General features: G+C 39.8%; 2 protein-coding genes across 3 annotated transcripts; both read left to right on the top strand.

Moving 5' to 3' along the window:
• Window positions 1–1,646: 1,646 nt before the first annotated feature.
• Window positions 1,647–5,230, top strand: LOC116262477 (WAT1-related protein At5g64700-like). The gene is made up of 7 exons (XM_031641894.2): window positions 1,647–2,041; window positions 2,868–2,930; window positions 3,075–3,191; window positions 3,370–3,610; window positions 4,301–4,459; window positions 4,536–4,687; window positions 4,910–5,230. Exons 1-7 carry the CDS (start codon window positions 1,857–1,859, stop codon window positions 5,166–5,168), a joined length of 1,176 nt encoding a protein of 391 aa, XP_031497754.1. The 5' UTR covers window positions 1,647–1,856; the 3' UTR covers window positions 5,169–5,230.
• A 2,758-nt stretch (window positions 5,231–7,988) lies between these two features.
• Window positions 7,989–14,341, top strand: LOC116262478 (WAT1-related protein At5g07050-like). 2 transcript variants are annotated; one of them, XM_050079949.1, is made up of 10 exons: window positions 7,989–8,726; window positions 8,829–9,042; window positions 9,234–9,377; window positions 9,497–9,724; window positions 11,476–11,538; window positions 12,131–12,247; window positions 12,338–12,575; window positions 12,737–12,895; window positions 13,005–13,156; window positions 13,863–14,341. In XM_050079949.1, the coding sequence occupies exons 4-10, from the start codon at window positions 9,534–9,536 to the stop codon at window positions 14,092–14,094; spliced, it is 1,152 nt and encodes a 383-aa protein (XP_049935906.1). In that variant the 5' UTR covers window positions 7,989–8,726; window positions 8,829–9,042; window positions 9,234–9,377; window positions 9,497–9,533; the 3' UTR covers window positions 14,095–14,341. The 2 variants fall into 2 exon arrangements, with proteins under 2 accessions (XP_049935906.1, XP_031497756.1); XM_031641896.2 differs by having other exon boundaries at window positions 7,990–8,726; window positions 9,520–9,724; window positions 13,863–14,340.
• The last annotated feature ends 284 nt before the right edge of the window (window positions 14,342–14,625 follow it).

The following is a 14,625-nucleotide window of genomic DNA, read 5'->3' as shown; positions in this document are numbered from 1 at the left end:
TATATATATATATGACATGATAGATGATAGGAAAACCAAAGTGAAGCAGTGTTCATAGTGATGAGTTAAATATACATACACACACACTTCTACCAAACGTTCAATCTGACTTGCTGAGTTATCTCGCTTCACCTCTCATCAATCTCGCGAAAAGAGAGGAGAAATGTAGATTGATGATGTGACATAAATTCAGAGTGCTAATTAATGTTAGTAACATTATTTTTTAGAAACTCATGTTATCTACTTTCTCATTCAATGCTTAATGCCATTTCTCTCGATATGTGTGTTCAATTAACATCATATTAAGTGAAAGAAAAAGGAATAAAGTTGTCTTTTATGTTGTTGGAGTTGTTTTAGGATAATATTCTACTCACTTTCAGAAACACACATATGTAATCTTGTTTTAGAGTATACACACATATGAATTGAAAGAGGCCCATCACTCTCTGTCTTGAACCATTATAATCGACTATTAGCGCACAGCTAGAGAATTGAAACGGGCCTTTCTCTCTGTTCCTTCTGCTGTCGCTGAACTTCTCACGTCCGGTTATGCGGACAAAGGATCTGAAGCCTCCACCAGTGAACAAAGTTGCATAGGTTGAAGAGTTCTCAGAAGTCCCCTGCTGTTGTTTCAACAGTTTTGGATTCAAAAGACCAGATCCGTGTTCTAGCCCGCATCACTGTCAATGACCAGCTCAATCTGTTCCTTTCGCCTTGGTGGTTCGGGGCCTGAGTCGCCTGACAATGATCAGGTCAGAAGTGACCGCAATCCCTTGATTGCTGTGGGGTGCCATAAAAAACCAAATGTTACTTTTCTTTATCTTTGAAAGTAGGCGCTTCAGCTCCAGTCATTCGAAATCTTCATAGTTCTCTCTCTCTTTTTCTCTGTGTGTGTGAACTGTGATCTTTATGTCTCATTCCCTTTTTAGGACCCATTACCAATTTTTTAGAGCGGAAAAAATAGTTGTGAAGATCTAGAGCAAGAAAAAGAAGAGAGAAAAACAACAGAGAAACAGACTATTGATGAAATACAGTGATGAACTCAAGATATTGTTACAGGACATAAAAAATCCATCGTCGGACGCTGATTGTCTTTTCTTTTCATCTGTCTCCATTTTCTGTTTTTCACCAGAATTAATTATCTTTTCTTCGGGTTGTTCTCCATTTTCTATTTCGACACCAGACTTCAGTTTAGATTAAACATTGGTAAATTCATGACAGAATACATTATTTATATCTCTCGTGCAAAAGTTGTTGATGTCCTGGAGAACTCTTAGTTATGTTTGTTTTGCCGCGGATTCCAGATCCATGAATATTTAACCTACGTTAATGAAATCCTTTGTTCGTTTAACCTAAAAATCTCCCAAAACATTACATTTGATTGTCAAAACACACCTATCGAGTCCCACGGCGGCGGACGAAGCCACTGGCCGGCGGCCGCAGTGTGGATGTCGACCTCGCCAGCCGCTTTCCATTGACCGCCTTGACCTTCACTTGTGGGGTCCACACTTTTTCCACAAACTGCCTGCCACGTTTTCTCAAGCGGGGCCCGCCAATGACGTGGAGGGATCGCAGTATGCTTGATTGCTTTGATCTGCATGAAGATGAAGACGAAGAGAAACGTGTTCTTTCTTGCTGCCAACATCACACGCGTCCTGAATAGCAGTTTTGAATTACAGAAAATGGAAGCTCAACTTTCTGTCGTTACTTGATATGACGCCGGCTCTGAGTGCGTTATCTCCTTCACTGTTCCTGATCGACAACAGGGAGTGAAGTTAGGGGCAGGGAGTAGCTGGGCCAGCACTTTAGACGGGAGGAGCGGCGCGCCGGGGCTGCGGCTGGGAGCGGCGAGCAGGATGGTGGGGTGGGTGAAGGAGCACCGGCCGGTCCTCAGCATGGTGGCCGTGCAGGTCTTCATCGCCGGGATGCTGCTCCTCTCCAAGGTCGTTCTCGACAACGGGATGTTCGTCTTTGCCTTCTTGACCTACCGGCACTTGGTCGCCGCGGTGTTCGTCTCGCCCTTCGCCTACTTTCTCGAGAGGTAACAACTAACAAGCACTTGTTCTTGGCTTCGGAAGAGGGTCTGGATCGACTTTGTGAATCATGTTCTCTGTTTATTTCAGTGATTGAGATTTGGTTTTTATACTTTGTTTGGATATTCAAAGTGGGGAACAAACTCAGGGGAAACCTAAGCTCATGCTATCGATCAATCCTCAAGCGCAGCAGCAAATCAGACAATTACCGACCCTATTCTGGAATCGATCTATGATCTCAACCGTTCGTTTTGGTGATAGACAGTCGTTGCGTTGTTGTTATCAATCCTGTTAGTTGATTTAGTCGTGGTTGAATGAGACCCAGTCAATCCTTACGTTTAAAAGTCTGATCAGGCAGATGCCAGGGGTAGAGTCAAAAAATTCTAGGTAAAGGGAACTAGCTATAAAATTTTAAATTTTGAAGCACACTAGAAAGAAAAATTATCCTGAAATATCAATATGAGGATAAACATTTTTGTTGGGTAGTGTGAGCAATTGCCCACCCACATCTGCCTCCGCCCCTGGCAGATGACAGGCCTGATAAGTGCGTGGCTTCCACACTACTTATGATAAATTTTGCAAAAGAGGCAGCAACTTTTGGTGGTATGAGAAAGGACCACTCGAGTTTTCAAAACTTTATTTCATCAGGTTGTATCTTCTGTATGTGATTCGTAATAACTTCAAACTTGAGCACATTATTGGTATCTCTTCAAAAGCTGCGCGTGTACTTGGCTACTTATGAAGATGGAATAGCAGTTTGTTGAGTTAATTAGAGATTGCAATCTGTCTTACATTAATTTATCACTTTGTCATCGTGATTTCTCTTTCTTGCAGGAAACAAAGACCCAAGTTGACACTCGAAGCCATGTCCTGGATCTTCGCATGTGGTGCATTTGGGTAAGGCAGATTTGTTATGTGGATAGCTTATCGACACTTGTTTTGATCATTGGATGACTTATATTCTTCTTCTATCTATCACTTCTTGGTATATATCCACACTTGTTCTGATCATTCCTGCAACTTACACTGCCTTTTTCTCAGTATTACCATGGGAATTGGCTTTTACTACTACGGTATATTCTACACTTCTGCTTCATTTGCAGCCAACTTCCTGAACACCATTCCAATCGTGACGTTCCTTCTTGCGGCAGTTCTGAGGTAACACTCTCTCGGTTAATTTGTTATTCAACTTCCCAGTTAAATAGTCAAATGGATTTTTACCTGTAAGAGGATGACTTGAAATTAAAAAGTAGAAGCATATGTGCCCTTGAAATTAAACGCAGGAACGCCTCTAAATTGGTCAGGTTACCGATAATGGATATCTGTGTCGATGCAGAATGGAGAAGGTAGGGCTAAGAACTGTAGCAGGAAAAGTGAAGGTGTCAGGAACGATTATCTGTGTGGGAGGAGCAACAATGATCACATTATATAAAGGGTCATCCTTCAAGCTCTTTCCTGCACCACTCTGGCATCATCACCAACCAGTTGGAGCCAACGCAGAGAGAGCAAACTGGACTACAGGATCTCTTATGTTGGCTGCCAGCAGCCTGAGTGATGCCTTATGGTTCATTGCTCAGGTAAGTTTTGCGAGGTTCAAAATTTTTTTGATATGTTAATGCACTTGAGAACTGTGTTTTCAGATAGTTATTAGCAGTAAACGTTTTTTTCTTTTTGGTCTTTTATCATTGTCATATCCTTTTTGTTACATTAGTAAAATATGAGAAGAGCTGGTTTTTGCTTTTTTGGATATGGCGATCATTCCAAATATTAGATTGGTTTTGTTATTTATTGGATGACTGGCCACAAATTTTGGGACAAATTTCCAATCATCTGATCAAGTGGTGACATGATTTGAAAGATAGACTAACGTTGTATGGGATCTGTTCAAGAAAAAATTGAACAATATTGCTGTGAAAAACTGTCAAGGGCTTCAAAAAGCAGCAGCAACAAAGCAGCAGTAACATAGATTGTAACACCCTGACCCATTCTTAAACCGGGCTTAGGCCTCTGGTCCGATGAATCCCAACCTACCCTTTATCAGTTTTTGTTCAGTCTCAAAAAAAAACTAAGAATTAGAACTTAACAACATCCTTTATAAACCCTTGAAGATATCTCATAATCTTCAATATGAAACTAAAGTTGTCAAAGATTACGTAAATACACCAAAAATTGATGATTGAGAATGCTTGAATTCATTTCCTATTCATAGAATTAGAAACAAGGTCAATTCATTTGTATTATTTCAATTGATATAAATACTGTGGCAGGTCAAATTACTGAAAGTATATCCTGCAAAATATTCTGCAACAGCACTCACTTGTTGGGCGGGAACCTTGCAATCAGTTGTGATTGGCTTTGCCATGAGAAGAGACCCATCAGCATGGAAGTTGGGATTGGACCTACGGCTAATTACCATAATCTACGCGGTACATATATAATAAAATTTCACTTTCTTAAGAAATTAAAAATTCTTAAAGAAAGTTCATATTTTAATTGGTGCAGGGAATATTGACATCTGGGGCAACTTTTTGTTTGATTACATGGTGTATCAGCAAGCGAGGCCCAATCTATGTCACCATGTTTAGCCCTCTTGTTCTCGTCCTTGTGAGCATCTCAGAGTCCCTCTTTCTCGGCGAAAGACTTTATGTTGGAAGGTTGGTTGGATATCTTTGTTCTTTCTTTCTTGCTTTCTTTTTTATATTGTTCTCTCTAATTTACAAATGCCATAACATGAACAATAACAATCTTTCATTAAGTAGATAAAAGATCTGAAATGACTTCAATAGCTTGAACTGCATGGAAGATTCGGCCCATCTTTTGAGATCTTCTGTCATGTTTATGTTTCTAATAGGGAACTATGCTGAATGTCATTGCAGTATATTGGGATCCATTTTCATAATAGGAGGGCTATATGCATTCCTTTGGGGAAAGAGCAAAGAGTCAACACTTCAAGCGACGTCCCATGAGGCGGACAATCGACACAGTTGTGGAGTCGGGAACTCTCTCACAAATTCCGTCTCTTCAACGTCAGAAACCGCCATGAATGAAAAGGGCAAAGCTCGTGAGCAGCATAATCATGGAGAAGCGCTAGGAAAAAATGGCAATGATTTGACATCCCAAGAAGAGATATTGTGAAAGAGGCTGCTATTACAAGAACTAGGATAATTAATCATTTAGTCAATCTTTGTGAGTTATTATCTAATCATCTTAAATATAACCCATTAAATGGTTAAAGGGCTAATCCCACCATCCAATTGAAAGGCCGAAGCTCCCCTCCCTCCCCTCATCTCTCTAGGGTCTAGGACTGCTTTGGTGCTTCGAGGTAGGTGTATGTTATGCACTATTTGCTTATCGGTGCCTTCTCTTTTGCAGCGCAGAAGGTTAATGTCATGGGAGATTGAAATGAATACTGGCCGCATATCAGCCTCTGCCTTGACCGTTGCACAAACCCCATTGGGAATACACATACATGATTAACTGATCTTTTGATCAACTTGATTGAAGGTTCACGAGGCATGCACTGCATGTACCTTTTCAAAGAAAGAGTAAATACAAGGACTTATAGACTGATCAGTGAGTAATTATGTCAACTTGATTGATAGTTTTGTAATGTTGATCTAGTTGACTGATTTTAGATTTGAACCAAATCCCATTAGCATAAGGTCAAAATTTCGGGTTTGTGGAAGGTAGATCCAGATCTGGCCTTATTTGTATTTAACCACAAATCTCTCGCAACATAAGCTACCGCAAATTTTTATGCCTTTTTGTTCTTCTAATTATCAATTCAATGATTTTGATATGATTCATACTTATCTTTATTCCACATCATACCCACATAATTTTTTTGACAATTAAATTGCTCGATGAGAAGGTCTTGGTGTGGAAGACTGTATATAATTAAAGAAAAGCAACAACCATAACTGACACACTTTAAATAATCATGACAAGTCCTTTTCATTATACATAATGAAAGTATAATTTTTGTTACAAGATGGGCTACCTAATGGTCGGTCTCACATATGTTCCAAATGGTGGTAGACATTATCGGCGCAATCTCTCATAGTCACGATGCTTTCTGCTACCACCTTACCTTTATCAAAGGTTGGACAAGTTGGCTCGCATATGTGGCTTAAAAAGAGTGTCCGTGCTCTCTCTCTCTCTCTCTTTTTATATATATATATATATATATATATATAAACAAAATGTCAATATGCTAACTTTTTTATGATTATATAAAAAATGCTTTAGTTTCAGTCATTTTTCCAAAAAAATATTGATTTTTTTTCCTTTAAGATGTGTAACATAGTTGGTCGGTTTAAATGACGTACAGACGATGCATCTTCAATTTAGACGATGCATATTTTGTTTGATTCCCATAAGTGCTACTCTTCTAAACTTGTGATGCCCGAATTGAAGAGCATACCTTAACATCACCAAGATTCTGAAATAGTCGTGGACCTAGGAGATGAGAAAAGGGAGTGATTGCGGAAATTTTTTTGCTGTTAATTTTATGAAAATTGAAAAACACATTTAAACAAAAAATTAAGAATCGTCTTACTATATAATTTTTCTGAATTATATATATATACAGCCCCATTAGTGAAATAAAATATGTTTGTGGGCAGCTGGCGGCAAGGAGGCTAGAGTCGGGTCCCTTGAAATCGCCGGCTTAGGTGCGTGGTCCATTTCAACGTTGAAGAAACTTGAGCCTTCCCGTCCCCACGTCCGGTGACTTGCTTTACGTAGCTTTCTTTCTCGGGGACACGGACAAGTCGGAACGTGGGCTTCTCTGCCTTTGGTTGAACTTTCGCGTCAGGGCACTGATCTCTGCTCTCTTGGCCAATTTTATCCACTGTTCAGTTGTGTTAATTAGGAGTCCGGGACCATTCAATCTCAAAGCAGCAACAACAAAAGGCACAAGATCACTAACATTCTAATCGTAAAAAAATTGATCCTTCAAACTTAAAATGAACACCAGAGTTTATTATATATGTGCGCATACTTTTTGGTTGATAAAGGACGTCGGTACGAGACAAAAGGCCTGACCTAAGATATGAAACATATACAACTTGTTCGAGGTTGTTCCATGAACTATGCAATATATTTAATTGATATACTGACGCAACTAAGTTTGAACGATCACATGGCCGCTTCATGCTTGGCTTGCTAGTTTTAACAAACTTGGCTCAAGTTAAAGGGCTTGGTGCACCGGCTTGTGCGAGTGGCTGGTATGTGGCTGTCACTGGTTCGAAGCACCGACACAGCCTTAGACTCTTGTAAGGACAGAGACTTCGGCTTTCACTTGGGCGATGAGATACTTTTATTAACACATTTCTGCAAATAGTCTTAAATTAGATAGCTAACTTGAATAATAATGACTAGAGGGGTTCACATACCGGGTTAGGTGAACCGTGGCTTGGTGCATTCAAGTTGAAATAATTGAAGTGGGCATGCTTTGTAACAGGATGAAGCAATTGGCAGGCTTTTTAGTGGACAAACAAGGAGTACGTACCTGGCATGTAGGGGCCGCGTCAGAAAATCCTGCTTAAGTGGTACTAGTGATAAATTTTTTTATTTTGAAAGGTACTATCGATATGTAAATGACAAAAATTACCATAAAGTTTTAACAGAAAAATAAAGGCTTTTAGCCGGTTTGTGTGGGCAAATGCCCACACCTCTTCGTTGGCATGGAGAAGTAAGTAGAGAATGGCAACTAAGAAACTCTGGCTTCGCTCTTCATTAAGATTTGTTGAGGTTGCATTTGATAAGATCCAAGGCTGTAGTACTAAAAAAAAGATGTGCTTTGGAAGATCGTGATCTCAATAACTTCGATCTTAAATTCATGTTACATATTAGAAACCATGGATTTAAGGTCCAATTAGAGGGAGGGGGTCCGACCTGTTCTGACCTTATCACCGATTTAAGATCATAATAATCTCAAACCAGTGGTTGAAACAAGCGGACCCTGAAAGAAAAAAGGAAAAAAGAAGAAAGCTCTGCATCAACGATGTTTATGAACAGCCGGTCTTTACATGGCGGTTTCTCCATTGGCTTCAAGGAGTAATTGCCATGGCATTTCTCATGAGGCTCAAATCTCTTTCTTACCAACTTCTGGTGCGTGCTCTCAAGAGTCAGCAGCCTTTTGAAATTCTGGCCGGTAGTAAGAACTGATTGCAACTGCAGATTAAAATGGCTGGTTCTCAGAGGGTGAAAGTAACTTCAGGGAGCTGATCAGCTCGGCCATGTGTTAAGAGACCTTGTAAGTTTCCTGCTGGTATTGTCTTGTCAAGTCCTTGGTGATGTGCACAGGTTATCACTTCCAGACGAGAGGAGAAACTGTCAGCGATCCATTTATTTTCTGATTTTTATGCATCAAGAAGGGATTTCCCTTTGTCTTTTGAGAGAGCGATCCATTTATTTTCTGATTTTTATGCATCAAGAAGGGATTTCCCTTTGTCTTTTGAGAGGGGGAAAAGGAAGATCTTTTTTGTGTTGAAAGAGAGACAACCACCTGGCTTGATAAGGCTTTGCCAATGGTCTTTTCTTGTGCGCAATGGGGATCGAAGGTCTTCCGGGAAGCTCGTGATCCGTGGCAAGTGTATTCGTCTGTTTCTGCAGCTTTTCTTGAGTATAAGCCAAAACAAAGCAGGTCGACCTTGAATTCAGGCCACAGGGTCTCTCTCTCTGTCTGTGGTATGATCACTGCTTTGTTCCTATTCAAATAGTATCCATGATCTATCTCTACAAGAGTTATCTCTCGCCTTCTCTCTTACATCTGATCACTGTGTTCTACAGTTCTACTCATTGATACCATCTTTGGGATCTCTGCAAGAGTCCAAGAACAGTACAGAGCAGAGCAGTTCTCTGGCTGTCTCAACCCACATGGCAGCATGATGGGTGCTTTTGATATCTTGCGAACAAAAGCTCAGGACCCACGTGGCAATGGCGGTTTGCATGTTGGAAGCTACTTGTTTTTATGGAATTAACCACATTTAGCATGCTTGTTGAGGTACGGCACACTCTTTTCCTGCCTTTGGCACAAACACCCAATTCTCCCTCTGATAAATGTTTGTTAAAATACTTGTAAAAGCAATCTCTCATCATGTGGTTCAATTATTCTTTCCCTGGATCGGAGGAATTGGTTTCTCAGCCAAAGCCAATATAAAAAATTTCTCACGGACGATCTCATTCTTGACGCAGACAGAAGAAATCAACGAGGAGCTTTCTCTGCGTAGACGCCACGCCCATGTTCACACCTCGCACTTCTTTGCTGTGGAGAGGCTTTGCTCCAAATACTCATCCCCACAAAACTGAAAGTTGTTGAATTCCTTTACTGGATTTGCGGTGAGCAATTGCTAGTTTCTGGCCGTTTTGCTCCATTACTTTATTTCGCTTTCTGTAACTTTCGAGGTGGATGGCAATGAAATGGCTAGCTATAAGTTTTCCTCCGAAACTGATCCCAGCTGTTTGAGCTTCTACCCGTCAGGTGGAACGCCGGCCATGGCGTGCCTTTCGTCGCTTGATAAGTTCCGGCCGGCTGCCGGAATGGTTCTGGTTCAGGTATTCATGACGGGGATGCTGCTGCTCTCCAAATTGTGCCTCGATGAAGGGATGAACATTTTCGCGCTGTTGGCCTATCGCCACCTGGTTGCCGCCGCTTTCCTCGCGCCTTTCGCCTACTTTTGTGACAGGTACTTCGATTCTTCTGATACGCTTCTCTTGTCATTCGGATAGATAGATTCTTCTTCATCCGTCTATTGAAATTGAATGGTATGATATACACGATTCTTTACATGCATCATAATAACAGAGAAAAAGGGGAAGCTCGGAATCATAAAGTAGATCAGTTGAAACAAGGCTTAATGATTGTGAGGTCGAAGGTTCGAACTCCGTTGATGAATTTTTTGCGAAATAAATTAATGAGGTTACATTTTATATGGTTGCATGCACTGCCGGAGCCGGTGTGGGCTCGCGCACCCATACGGACCCACACAATGGGTGGATCTCAGCCATTTTACCATGTATTTGATGGGTTTAAGATTTTTTGGAAGTTGATTCAAACAAAATTGGGTTTCTATATGTTAGTGCCTCTCGGCGAAATATTATTCTGAATCAACTAGTTGAAATGAAAGTTAAGCTATGGATGCATATTCATGAATTTATCCCGTGTTATGGTCAATTCATCAAATCAAAGAATCACTCACCAGTTGCCCATGTATCCTTTGATGTATTATTGTATTACTTTAACCAAGAAATTATTGCTGATGATGTCACATCTAAAAAAGAACATGGCAGTTTTTTTCTTGATCATACACGACCCATCCCCACCAATGAGCAGGTTTTTCACCAAGCACAATCTTGCCCAACAAGATGTGGGGCCAATGCAATTGTTGGTGATCTTTTGTTCCAAAATTGAAGATCATAGCCGTTGATCATTATAATTGTCGGTCAAGATGTTAAATTAGGATATTTTATCTTTGTAATTGGGTCGGGCCGATAAAATGAGAATGCATAACAAAATTTGGGGACAAGAAGTTTCCTAAATACAAGAATAAGCAACTAAAAATAAAATAGAAGAACAAAATATACAAGACAACAACACAGTAAAACAAAATAAGAGGAGTAAGGAAAGAGTGGATAGATAGAGCGGCAGAGTCACCCAGTAGCAAATGAAAGATGGTGTTGTAGCTGAATAGCAAAGTGGACATCCCTTTGCACAAGACATGTGTGAAAGAGAGAGAGAACCATAACCTCTACTCCCTTGGAAGTTCCCAATTGATGGGTAATATTAATGGGAATCGAACATGAGACATGTTGTTTATGTGCCAAGTCAAACCAGCTATGCTACCCACAAGTTATAAGAAGAAAAAGTACATAGAGATTTTATTTTACAAAGGCGGGAAGGGTAAAGAAGAAGGACCTTCTTTAGAACATGGTTTGGATGCCAAAAGTCGAACGCTAATGCTTTTATTCTCCATGTGATATTATTTTAGTTGTTCGATTTAGGCCTTAGAGCTATCCTAGCATCGATTATTGTCTTGAGAGGGTACCGGACCTGAATCAAATCTGATGTTGTGTATTTAATTTATATGGAACCGATCCATTTATTAGTCGGATTGAAAATCTCTAAGGGCCAGTTGTTGAAACCAAAGCCAGCGGAGTTTCAGGAAAAAAAAAAAAACGAAAGAAGAAAGTGTTTCTTAGCTGAGCCCATGACTTTTTGGTTAGTATATAATCCAAAACGAAGGGCACTTTTAGTCGTGAAAGAACAGAAGATACGCCAAATTCCATATTCCAATTACGTTGGGCACGCCAACCAGATGGACACGCACCACCAAACATTTATATGTTCATGTTATGTTTATAATTGATGCTATACTAGAAAAAAAGAATGTGGGGTCTTGATGGTAACTTTTCCCATTTTTATGCTTATTATTTGCAGGGACCAGGTGAAGAGGCTGACATGTGCGGCTTTGGGTTGGATCTTCGTCTGCGCCCTGTCTGGGTAATCCTTTTTGGTTCTCTCTTTTATCTTTTTCTGCTGATGATCGGGTCACCGAGTTAGCGAGTTGATCGTTCGTTCGAGTTTGAAAATAACTTGAATTGAACAAGTCATGACAAGTCAGGCTGAGTCGGGCCGAATCAGGGGTGAGTCAGGAATGAACTAGGCCAACCTTGGCTGATTGTCATGTTTTCTAGCTATTCGAGTTGACTCGGTGATCCTGAGTCAACTGGGTGAGTCACCCAACTATGAAAAATAATCGAATTTATAATCAACCGTTTCACCTTGTGAGATAGACGTTGGTGAGATTTAAATCAAAGGCCGATGTAGGGTGGTTTGTGTGGGCAGTTGACCACACAAACTCACAAAATTGCTTATATCTATATTGAGAACTATTTGTTTTCATTTACATATTCTTCCTCTTCAAAATTTATACTATACTATGAATCTTCTCCAAAAAAAAAAAAAAAAATAGATTCATATAACACTTGTTACGTAATAACAAACAAAATGTTACTGTTGGCAAACAGCCCCTAAAAGCGACGCCTCTTGCCTTCAATTTCTTACTAAAAATTAACGCTTTCCCATTGACTAGAATTACAATTGGGATGGGCTTCTACTACTACGGACTCCTCTGTACCTCCACCACTTTTGCTGCCACTTTCCTCAACCTCATTCCAGTCCTCACTTTTATCTTCGCCGTTGTATTAAGGTAAAATTCACTTCAATTTTTTGCCTTTGCGTCTATAAAGTGTTAGCTTCCCATGAATGAGAATGCCTTGTAACTCGGAGACTAATTCAGAATGGAGAACATCTGCCTAAAGACTAGAGCTGGAGTAGTGAAAGTGGGAGGCACCGTTGTGTGTGTGATGGGCGCCATGCTCGCTACACTGTATAAAGGCACTTCTGTAAAACTGCTCTCTTCTCTTTGGCACACTCATCACACGTCTGCTGTTCGTCTGGCGAAGACGGACTGGACTCGAGGAGCAATGATGCTAGTCGTCAGTAGCATAAGCTACTCTGCATGGTTTATTGCTCAAGTACTCTCTCTCTCTCTCTCTCTATATATATATATATATATATATATATATATATATATATATATATATAATGCATCTTGAAGCCAGATCATCTATAGATTTGTAGTTCATTCTATATGTGGAGTTAATTTTCCAACTAGACATGTTTGATTTGATGGCAGGTTAAATTATTTAAAATGTTCCCTGCGAGGTACCTAGCGAATACACTAATATGTTTGATAGGAAGCCTGCAATCGGCGGTGATAGGTTTTGCCTTGGAAAGGGATTTGGCGATGTGGAAGATAGGACCGGACTTGCAGTTGCTGACAATAGTTTATTCGGTAAGTCCAGAAATATATATAAAAAAAGTTTGGATTTATATATGTTTAGTTATGTATAAAATATTGAATCAAGTTTGGGAAAGAGGAAAGTAATTAGTGGTGATTGCAGGGAGTATTTACTTCTGGAGCAACCTTTTGCTTAACATCATGGTGCGTTAGCAAGAAGGGTCCAATTTATGCAGCCATGTTTTCACCTCTTCTTCTTGTCCTTGCCTGCATCTCTGGTTCGATTTTCTTGGGTGAACGGCTCTATATTGGGAGGTTAGTTTACCAAAGTTCAAACAAATTTTAAAATATATTTATTCTTAGCGTTGCAACAGCTTGCTTTATTTTTCAAGTAGATTTTGTTTTGTTGCATGATAAATTGGAGAAAAAAAACAAGATTTAAAACCAGAGAAGAATTTGGAACTTACCGCCTAGCAGAGACCGCCTAGAAAAGAGCCAAAGCTTCTTCTCAAGCTTTTGTAGGGGTGAACAATTGAGTCAAGCGACTCATTAAAGCTCAGCTCGTGAATGAGTTCGAGACGAGTCATTTGCTTAACGAGTTGAACTCGAGTTCATGAATCGACTTGTTCAAATAATCGAGTTGAGTTCGAGCTCAACACATAACTGCCAAGTCGAGCTCGAGCCTTAATCGAGTTTCTTGAGCCTTAATCAAGTCAATATATTCAAAAGAGTTTACGAGTTTGCCGAGCCTTAATCGAGTCGAGCTTGAGTTCAACACATAACGATGAATATCAATTCCATTCAAACGAGTTTGTCGAGCCTTAATCGAGTTGAGCTCGAGCTCAACATGTAACTGCCGAGTCGAGCTCAAGCTTTGCGCTTGTGCCAACACCTTAGGGGACCTAAAATATATATTTAGCTTTGGGCTTTGTTTGTGCTACTTGTGTTTGAAAAGATTAATAAGCTGAGCACCCTTCAGTTAAAGTTTGTGTTACTGGTTAATTGGCATGTGGATGTGCAGTATGTTAGGCTCAGTGCTGATAGTGGGAGGGTTATACGCCTATCTTTGGGGAAAGAGAAAAGAATCGATGCTGAAAATACTTCAAGTAGACGGAAGCGGAAGTGCATCATCTAGGAGACTGCAGGCAAAAGCTGCTGTTGTTGTCGCACAAGAAGCAGTTGTCCCTGATGAAGCGAATGATCAAGCCAAATCCGAAGTGGCTAAGGGGGAGACGGCCATTAATCTTCGTTGAAACCACAGACGGCAAGTGGTTTTCCTAATCTTCAATAATGCTTGACAAGCTAATCATATTTCTTTGCACATTAAAGGTTTTTTTTTTTTCCTTTTTACAACAAAATTGATAGAAAAAGGGTATACAAAAGTATAATAACATCGATGGAGTATCCCTTCTTTTTATTCTTTGAAAGCTTGTATGTAAATTATGAACACGGAGATAGCATTGCCATTCAATATTTGTGGCCTCTTTTCCCTTAAAGTTTCTTTTTTTTTTTTTTTGTCTTCTGATAATTGAGACTGCAACGATCAATGGGGATAGAGCAAAAATGTATTTGTATTTTTAGCAAATTAATTACGAACATAATTAAATCCAATATACCGAGTAAGAAACTTAATTAAATTGGTATGCTTCGAACAAAACCTTCATAAGAACAGGAGAGAATGTGTGTGCTATAGCTTTTTAAAAGATTAAGGTATACTTAGTAAGAAATTTAAAATTTGGTACGCTTCAAACAAAACAAAACATTCGCTAAGAAAAGGTCGCGTG

Source organism: Nymphaea colorata, chromosome 10, assembly GCF_008831285.2.
Source record: "Nymphaea colorata isolate Beijing-Zhang1983 chromosome 10, ASM883128v2, whole genome shotgun sequence".
NCBI classification, from domain to species: Eukaryota; Viridiplantae; Streptophyta; class Magnoliopsida; order Nymphaeales; family Nymphaeaceae; genus Nymphaea; species Nymphaea colorata.
Note: the sequence above shows the minus strand (reverse complement) of the source record. Positions and strands in the feature narration are given on the sequence as shown.